The sequence below is a fragment of the Taudactylus pleione genome, unplaced genomic scaffold, assembly GCF_031769625.1.
Source record: "Taudactylus pleione unplaced genomic scaffold, aTauple2 ptg000179l, whole genome shotgun sequence".
NCBI lineage: Eukaryota > Metazoa > Chordata > Amphibia > Anura > Myobatrachidae > Taudactylus > Taudactylus pleione.
In genome coordinates this window covers 25,489,432-25,499,985 of record NW_028284581.1, presented here as the reverse complement: position 1 = coordinate 25,499,985, position 10,554 = coordinate 25,489,432, and the positions used below count along the sequence as shown (strand labels likewise).

General features: G+C 40.2%; 1 protein-coding gene across 1 annotated transcript in view; it reads right to left on the bottom strand.

Moving 5' to 3' along the window:
- Positions 1-6,825: 6,825 nt before the first annotated feature.
- DIPK1C (divergent protein kinase domain 1C) overlaps positions 6,826-10,554 on the bottom strand; it is a 128,715-nt gene continuing 124,986 nt past the window's right edge. The window contains exon 4 of the mRNA XM_088475977.1: positions 6,826-7,468. Coding sequence (XP_088332103.1) covers positions 7,274-7,468 — 195 coding nt within the window. The 3' untranslated portion in view covers positions 6,826-7,273. The remainder of the gene's footprint in view (positions 7,469-10,554) is intronic.

Here is a 10,554-nt window from a genome sequence, read left to right as displayed (position 1 = left end):
TCCGATCACACTTGCAAGTTTGCGCATGCGCAGTGCGCTGCATACGCATGCGCGGTGCAAAAACATCGGCCAAGTGCGTGCGTTCTCCCCTGTGCGTTCCTTGCTGAATCAGGCCCTGATTCACCGCCCCAGGACTAGCCCACCACATCCCATCTGCTCCTGGCTGCACCTCACTAATATTCTGCCAAATCAGAGTTGCAGTCCCAGCTCCCATACCCATGCACTATGAGCAGAGAGCCTGTGTGTAGTGGAGAATGCTGGTACTTACAGTGCCACAGTTTGTCTAAACCTGATTTATCAGGAACATTTTGTGTAATCTTTAAATAACTCAACTGACCTAAAATGAACCTAGAAATTAGATTACACTGATCTGTACTGTAGAATATCAGATGTATGGATGCGCTTTTTGTTGTAAAGTACATTATTACATTACTGCTAACTCAAAGAGATTGGAGCTACCTGTCCTATTACCTGTGTACATAATAACTGCACAGTACATTCTCTCACTCCGGTGTAAGCATGGTGCAGCTGGAGGAAAAAGCACAAACTGTAATGTACCGCACAAGTTATCAAGTGTGTAGCCATCCACTGCTAACCAAAACCTGTCATGTGGCTGCCCAGTTACGCGCTCCTGCTCTAGATCACTGTGTCCATAGTTGGGAATCCATAGCACTCTTATATAAAAGGAATCTGTGTTAGGGCTCACGCTGATTGCAATACTTGTTTTCATGCAATGATATGCATAACATATTTAAGGAATTCAGATGAAGGGAGTTTTGTACACTTGGCCTTGTGCAGTGTTCTTTGACAGAGGTAAATAATTGTAAAGTACATACCTGTTTCAGAAAGGGTGGTTCACAAACAATTTCTCCTGGCTGTCCTCCTACATCTCTGACTCTTCTTTCCCCATCTCCTCCCATGACTCTACTTTCCCCAACTTCCACTACCGGTCGGTGTCCCAGGGTTCTGTTCTTGGACCTCTCCTATTCTTCCTCTATACATCCTCCTTAGGTGAGCTCATCAGCTCTTTTGGCCTCCAATATCATCTCTATGCTAATGACACTCAGATCTACCTCTACTCCCCTGACCTCTCCCCCTCTCTCCTCACTTGTATCTCCAACTGGCTCTCTGCTATTTTTTTCCTGGATGTCCCAGCGTTTTCTTAAACATAACATGTCTAAGACTGAGCTGATCATCTTCTCACCCTCCCGCATAACCTCACTTTCCACATTTTCATTATCTATTGACTGCACAACCATCTCCTCTAGCCCACAAGTGCATTGTCTTGGAGTTTTCCTTGATTACTCTCTTTGCTTCCCATCCAGTACCTCTTGCAGTCCTGCCATCTCCATCTCAGAAATATCTCCAGGATCAGACCCTTTCTCACCCTGGAGGCAACAAAGGCCCTCATTCACTAACTGGTCATCTCCTGATTGGACTACTGTAACCTCCTACTTTTGGCCTCCCATTTCTCTCTACTTCAATGCTGCTGCTCATCTCATCTTTCTCTCCAAATGCACTACATCTGCATCCCCTTTCCTACAAGCCCTACACTGGCTCCCCTTCCTTTTCAGAACCCAATTCAAACTTCTTACACTCACTTACAGTACGAAGCCCTCACCCAATCCACTCCTATTTACATCTTTGTCCTTATCTCCTTTCACACTCGCACCCACCCACTTCGCTCTACAAATACATGTCACCTCTCCTGCCATCTGATTACTTCCTCCCACTCCGGTCTTCAAGATTTCACCCGTGCTGCCCCCCACCTTTGGAATTCTCTCCCCCTCTCTAGTAGAGGTGGAAAGTCTGATAATCTTCAAACGGGCTCTCAAGACTCACTTCCTCAAAGCTTTCCAGCTCTTATACTAAACCACTGCTCCATGCTCCTTCTCAACAATCTACCCCTTCTCTGTCACTGCTGTCTGTCAGCCCCTCCACTTTAGAATATAAGCTAGAAGGGCTCTATTCCCTCATGTGCTTCTCCTTCCCTTACTTATACTATTAGTTACTCCTAACTCCAAACAACGGCACCTAACAAAAGGTTGTTGATGCCCTGCTGCTTATTCAAATGTAATGGAGCAATGTTTATAAACCCTGTCCTTGGCTTGTATTGTTTTGTTCTGTTAATAACTGTTTTGCCTGTGTGCTAATTTGTTTATGTACTTTGTAAGGCACTGCGGAACCTTCGCGGCGCCATATAAATAAAGGATAATAATAAAAATAATCTGTGGTGGAAATCCCCAGCAAACAAATGCTTTTAATTATCCTTAAAAAAAGAATAAAAGGAATCAATCAACTGGAGAACCAACTTTTATAAACATTCCTTTACATGACAAAAATTGCAATGCTGAAATATGACTGTCTGCTAAATTTGTTTTGTAAAGTAATAATTTTCCTATACTCCATGAATATAAACATTTATTTAATGTAACAGGTGTACAAATAGGGATACACAGGAGAAGATGAGGTTTCTGCAATTATATGATTAACCGAGGAAGTGTTTGGTGTGTCTAACAAGCATGTACCATATATTGTATATTTCACTGTTGAGAGTTAACACTGATGACACCAAGAGGTATATTTAGTAAGCGCCGGCACTTTGCCGGAAAATTGAACCTCCAAACCACCATACTTACTATTCAGCTAGGTTAAACTCCAATTAATAATTACTTTAATATAATAAATAATATTGGTCTCAATAAAATTAAATTGTTTTCCACTAATATATTAACAAAATAATATTTTAATTATCAATGTAACAGTTTCTGATCCCTTCTTCAAAATAATCGCCTTTATTAAAAGTCTATGGTGAATCGTCTCCTTCTGATTGACCAGATAGCTCAAACAACATGAGTATATTATGACGAAAGAATAAAAATTACCGGTGATGTTCTGGATGGATGAAAAGTCCTGTGCAGTAGTTCTTGTAAGTGGTCCACTAGTAAACTCCAATACAAAGGTGGCACCTGTCTGCAGCTTGTGCAGTGCCATTCAGGAATGGCTGATGGTTGTGAGGGGCTGGAACCAGTAAGAGTAATGATGAGCAACAGCTGGTGTGAATAAGATGGAAATTCTAGTATTTGGGAGTCCAATGGGTAGAAATAAAATAGGGAGGTTACCACAATGCAGTGCAAGGTACTGGAGAGCCTTTGGGCGTCACTGAAAGGAAGATCTTACGTGTTTTGCGAAATCACTTATCTTCATCAGGGAACTTACTCTCATGCTAATACTATGATATTTATAAACATTGCATATATCATGAAAAATATATAAGATCATACCATATGGTTTTTTACTGTTTACTGTGTACACAATTTACTGTTTTATAAGTTTGTATTGATATATTATCTTCTTTCATTATATTTACATTACATGTAGCATTCATTTTTACTTTACAATATAACTATATAAGCAACATACACTCCCATATACAGGTGTATATATTTTCTTCGTATATGTATAATATATATATACTGTGTATATATATATATATATACTGTGTATATATATATATATATATATATATATTTATATATAGAACTAATGTTTTCATGCAGTCCTATATTTCTGTTTCTTGGTTCTGCCTCTTTCCAGGTGACTGTACCATTTGGACCTGCAAATGCCCTATTGTGACTTCAATATTCATAATTTCCATGTATTAATATTTGAAACTATTTTCATATTATTATTTTTGTTTATTTGTTTGTCGACTACTACTGAATCTGAACAGCGCCCAGTGTTCACTTTTTTCCCCATTTTTGTCACTACTGCTTGTACTGTCTGTATTAAAATTATAATACAGTAAATATATTATTCAACAAGTAAGATCTACTTTGATAGTTACTACTGAGACAATTTTAAATTCTCACTTTCCTATAGATTTTGAACAATGTATCTATCTTTCTGGTTAGATGTATTTGTAAGACCTTAAGACTGAGAGGTTGATGTATCAAGCAGTGAAAAAAGTGGACCAGTAGAGTATTTGTCCATAGCAACCATTATAGGTACACCTATTATTTTTGTGGAGTGTACTTGATAAATGCCACCTCAAAGCTGATTGGTTGCTACAGGCAATTTCTCCACTGGTCCACTTTTCCACTCTTTTCACTGCTTGATACATCAACCCCTGAATTTTCTGACCCATACAATTCCTTGTACTTTTCACGTTTCCATGCAGGAATTACATCCTGATTTTCATACATAGTTATTTTGCTTGTACACTGAGTAGACTTCTGATTATCCATAGAAATGTCAATGCTGTTATCTTAATAGAAGCTTTACCATGTTAGATTACAGAGCTTTGCAAAAGACTCATGAGTTTCTCAAGTAATTAGATTTTGAATAATTTTTTCCTCTTTTAAAATTAACATCAGCGTCATTTTGCAGATAACTGTTTTGCTGTTGTACATCCTTCACTTTTTTAGTTTTTGTGACACAGTTATCTCCCAGAATTCTTCCAACCTACCCATCTGCTACTTCAGCATCACTATTAGACACATCCATCTATTGAGGTCCCACAAGTCTCTTTTCTCAACCCCTTGCTTTTCTCACTGTAAGTCTCTTCATATTTGGCCTTTAGTACCAACTCTATGCTTGTAACACCCAAATTTATCTCTCCTCCCCTGACCTCTCCTCTTCTACCTCATGTTGCCAACTGTCTCTTTGCTATATCTACATGTAAGTCACAGCTTGAATTTTTCCTCATCCCAGAGTCTACTTACCCCATCGAATCTACCTCACCGCATCACCAACACAATTTCTACAGTCTCTCAAGTCTACTGCCTTGGAAAAACTTTTGAGCTCACCCTCTGCTGTATTCATCATATCTTGAAGCTTCCAGCACCAAATATTTCTAGAATATCTATCCATTCTCACATCATCTCTCACCTCAACTACTGCTACCTTCTTCTGACCTTCCATTACCTTCTTCTGACCTTCCACTCACCCATTTATGAAATCAACCATAAATGCAATTATATATCTTCCTGCCTCACTGCTTCACACACATTGCACCACTTTGCTAATTCCTACAGTCTTTAGAATTCAAATCAAATGACTTAACTACGCAGTCCTCAACAACATCACCCATTCATAAATCTCAAACCTCATTTCAAAATACTCTTCCTCATGTTATCTTAGATATCTGATCTGTCACTTGACCCTGATAAACACCTCTCACTCCTTCCTACCTCTCACCTGCTGCTACCGACTTGTTGCATTTCCTTCCAGGCTCAATCAATCTGCCACACAGACTTCTACTCTTTAAATGCTCTCCAAAAATCTCTCTTTATTTGAGACGACCCTGCTCCCATCTATACTACTCCAACAAGCACAGACGCACAAATGTCCCAATTTCACCTCTGAGCCAACCTCATTATTCTAGTTTTAGCTGTGCCCTACTCTAAAGAAATTCTAAGGTAAGTTCCTTTGTTTTCATGTCCAATTGTCAACTTTGTAGTGTATATCCCTGAATTATCTACACCCTTACAAATCAATAACAATAGTAATAGTATATTTAGTACATTAAAATAGGCAGACTTCGGCAACTTCAAGTTTGAAGTTTCAATCTACAGTTCCGCAAGGCGATCAAGAAGGATGCGTGACCAGTGCCACTAACCAGGGTGCACGGCTGAGGGAGTGGCACCTTGGCTGCCCTGGAAGGGCTACCTGCTGCCTGGAAATGTGCCAGTTGTACCCTTATTTCCCGATCTCCCCTCCCTTCTTCTGTTATATCCTGTATGTTGTATGCTGTGGGGAGCGGCTGGCACAGGCCGTAGGTGCAGAGCTTCAAAATAGTAAATGAAAACATAAATATGTACTTTGTAATGAATAAACTAATACATGTAATTAAAGCAATTTCCATTTTATGCAACATGATAAAACTAAAATGTAGATGTTATTTTCTCATTTTAAATGCAGTTTGATATTTTATATTTTTCATGTAAAAGTGATTTTTTTTTTTAATAAATTCCTGTTTGAAGAATGCGTCTCCATATGAATTAGAAAATGGTAAGTGACAGAATCAATGACGCCTACTTAAATGTTCTGTGGATCACATACGTTTTAGTGCCAAAGCACACTCAGAACTATCATAAGCCACTCTTAATTACAGTGTAAGTGCAATCCATTTATGTTAATAGAGCTAAATGTAATTGACTGACAATTTCACTTTTTGGGGATGTTGAATTTCTCCTCACTCTAGTATTTTATGCAAGATCAGCAAAGATTTGTTCTTTGTCATTATGCAACAAGGAACAGAAGCAATATACAGTATGTTGGACTTGAAATTAATCACTAAGACATAAGTATAGTACATTGCACTTTCCATATAGTGTTGAAATGTGAATAACCGTGGGGATCTGAAGGAAAGTCATTTGAAAATAGTCCTAATATTCTTAAATTAGAAAATTAGACTTAAATCATAAAAATATATATACTTGCATTGTTTATGTGTGGCATAAATACTGGCTGCATTTGCATGTAGCCCACAAATACTGCACAGCTTTATTGTTACACTGCAATTTAGATGCCAGTTTGGACACCTCCCTCCCAAATCTAATTCTCTCTGTACATGTTACATCCCCCCCCCCCTGCAGTGCAGCATGGTTTTACCAAGATACCCAGTTACTTGCTCTTTCTTACTCTACTCCCAACTCTGAATAAAGAAAATGGTTACGTGGATGACATTTTTAAACTAGACTCGATGTGACTCTTTTGTACAGTGATCCCCTAGACAGGCCTACATGTGTGGTTTTAGGCTTTAAAATAACATAATTTGAAATATAGACAAAGACAGTATATAGATTGGTTAAACTGTATAAACTTTATTTTTTTTCAGATTGCAAACTTTAGACCTCTGCTAACAACCTGTGCATAACCAGCCGCCTTTGTTAATCATTAGTGCTCTTTCCAATGTAAGGAGTGATGTATCAAGCAGTAACAAGAGTGAAGTGGACAAGTAGAGAAGTTGTCCATAGAGAAGTTGTCCATGAGCTTTTCCCTATCACTGTATAGAAAGTACTTGATAAATGCTACCTCAAAGTTGATTGGTTGCTATGGCTAACATCTCCACTCTTTTCTCTGCTTGATACATCAACCTTAATCCCCAATAATGTTCACCAACTGCAAACCAGTGAGATGATGGAAATGTAAGGAATGTTCATTAGCTACATTTCTGCACCTAGTTATATATGATCTTCTAGTAAATAAAAGATACATAATGTTTCCTCCTTCTGGACAGGTCCTTCAGATATTTCCACAACTTCTGAGTTCATGCATTTCCTATCTGTAGCTGTCTTTGAATAGCACTCAGTAAGGTATATAACTCCGAAAACAATGTTTCCTTATTTGTAGACTGAGCACATTCTTGCACAGCTGTATGCAGCTCAACCTGAAGGGGAAAGGGACTAGTGGACTCCATAATGCTGAGGGAGAACCAGCGCCGGAATATCTTGTCACAGATAACCTAGAACAAATGAAAAGCCATTATCATCTCTGCAGAAAAGTAGCAGCATTTATTTTTTATTTACAAACACAAGTGATCAGGGTGCTGGCCCTTCTGTACTATATACGTTTGCAAGACTTACCTGCTTATCATCACTTATTTTTAATAAACAAAAAAACCACTACAACGCTCAACTTGTCCCGTCAGATCCTGCCGCGACTGACGGGCATAGAGCTTCTTGTTTCCATTTAAATGAATGGGCGCACTCTGCTTGACTGTTTCCACAATCATAGCGCGCCTGTTCATTTTTCATTTTCTTATGCCAGGATGAGAATGCTACTGTTCTATTTACAAATTGGTGAACTTTTATTTAATTTTTATTTCCAAATACCTTATAATATCAAGTAAGTACTACTTCTGAGGGCACATTGAGATTCAGAGTTACCAACGTTGTGTAATTGATTTTAAAGTTAAACTGTTATGCTGATATCTATTAAACATAATTTATTAAAGTTACATATTTGAGTCACTTCCTGTAGATCAATAATGAACCTGTGCATAATAAAAGCAGAAATTAACCTTCCATTGATACTATACTACACACCAGCGTACAGCTGTTTTACATTTGCATAGCAAGATGTACTGAGTATGTGGTACAGCTCGCACACAGAGGAAAGAGGGTCAGGGTCAGCTAACAGTGAGCTGGGAAATGCAAAGACAAGACTGCACAATAACTAATATTCATAAAAATAAATTATTGATACAAAAAAATCGTATCTTTTTGGTCAGTTGAGTTTATATCAAACATTAACTCATACTGACACAAAACAAGACATTTAGGTACACAGGGCCTGATTCAGCAAGGATCGTTATTGCGATCGCAGCTCCGTAATAGCACGCACGTCTGCTGCGCAAATATGCTAATGAATGCAATTGCAATGCCGTCTCACTGCCAGCACCGAGACGCCCACTGCCTCCCACTACCGCTATCTCACATCTGTAATACTTTGCAAACCTTCACAAACATCGGTAACATCGAGTACCATCCGTCCCTCATGCAGAATTACAGCAGCCATGACCTTACTTACAATTTGTTAACTTCATTGCACGCAGTGCTAATTTATGTACGCCCATGCAACGGCATTCAAACAGTCAGGCACGCCTGTGTTTCTCTGACCACTCCCCCATCACCACCCCTAAATGCTCACTGCCTGACAATCACTCAGCGATGGCTTTGCGTGGTCTCCGTGATCGCACTGCGATGCATACGACTGCGCGGTACGCAACAATCTGCCATCTGCATACGCTTTCGCAATATCGAATTTGCTGAATCAGGCCCACATACAATGTTTGTGGACTAAACAAGAGAGTAGTTACACATTTAAATACAACATATTTAAATACAATTAACAATAAAATCATTTATTAAAAAAAGTTATCAGTTATCCATTTCATGAGTTAGTTATAGTAGTATAGAATGTCACCATTCTTTCTATTCACATAGTTCTAATTCAATTAATGTTAGTACAAATCATCCTGATAAAAACTTTGAAGTACTGTATGTAATTAATACATTTCCATTTTTGTTCATGTTTGCATTTAGGTGGACAAAACGGGATGCAGTTGATATGCCAACGGACGGGCTGCTGGCAGTCGAAATACTAACCCTGGAATACCGCAGTGTGGCATAATGCTAACACCCGATGGATGCCAGGATACCGACGTCGGCGTCCCAACCATCGGGAAGCTCAAACATCCGGACGGCGATAAGTATATGCGTTTAGCTGGGGATGGGGGGGTTAGGATTAGGCACCCACGGGTGGATTTAGGGTTAGGTACCCCCCCGGGAGGGTTAGGGTAAGGGCAACAGGGAGGGGGGTTAGGGTTAGGTACCCACCGGGAGCTTTAGGTTGCTGGAACGGGGGGTTAGGGTTAGGCAACATTGAGGGGAGGTTAGGGTTAGGTACCCCCGCTCCCTGTGGAGGTTAGAGTTTGGCACCACTAAGGGAAAGTTATGGTTAGTGGGGGAGAGGGGAGTGTTGGGCTACTTACCACCTCTAGTCGGGATCTTCACTGTTCGGCCTATCACCATCGGCATCTCATGCCGATTCTGGACAAACCGTTTAGTCCACAGTAATAAGATGTTATAAGACAATGATGTTTGAATTTTTATTTTTACTTTATTCTCGAAAGCCTTGGGATGCTAAGCAGCTAAGCCAACTATTCAGTAACTGCAGATGTAGGGGTCCATTTATTAATCAGGGTTTAGATCAAATAATTAGAATTGCTTATCGCGGCAATAAGAAAATATGTTCCGCCGGCATATATCAAGAATCATATGCAGGAACAGGGCCTCTGATAGAAGAGCATCCCTGCGATGTGTAAAAATAAAGTGATTGCATTAGTGCTCACTTTACTTTCAGTTCTGGAGCCAGGCGTGGGTTTGTGCGAATGTTGAGTGGTGGGAAGGGATCTTACTGTGCTTTTTGCGGGCTGTAGCCTATAGGCTACCAGGGCCAAGCTCCAGAATGCTTCAAATTCTGGAGCTTGTAAATTCTGCAATAAAGCAGCCCCCTTAGTAACCTATGGGGCTGCTGCGGTCTCCTGTACATACATTCAGGGGACACTTAGGGCAGGGGACACTTAGGGGAGTATCCAATTAGCCGCGATCAGGGGCGCTGACAGCCGCGGCAGGCCTGTGTAAAATGGGGCGTGGCGTAATCACGGGATGCGTGGCCTCGACCCCTTAGGAAAAAAATACGAGGGGGGTGCTGTGAGTCCCTCAGCCCAGCGCAAAGCCAGGAGGGGGCGCGATCAGTGTGAATGCTCTAACCACAGGCATAAGAGACTGCTACTGGCAGGGGGCAGGGGGGCGACAGTAATTAGTAACCGCCCCCCCACCCTCTCTGTGTTCCTGGCCGCGATAACCCGTTTTTCTCTGAAAAGTTTTCACCAGTGAAACTTTTCTCCAAAAATGGTTATCGTGCCATCACATATGCAAAAAGTGGTATAGGAATTAACTCAAATTTCTTTTCACCACCTCTGAGCAGGTGATAAGTTGTGCAAAACCCCTATTTTTGGCAAAAAATGTCGGGACTTGGTGCAGA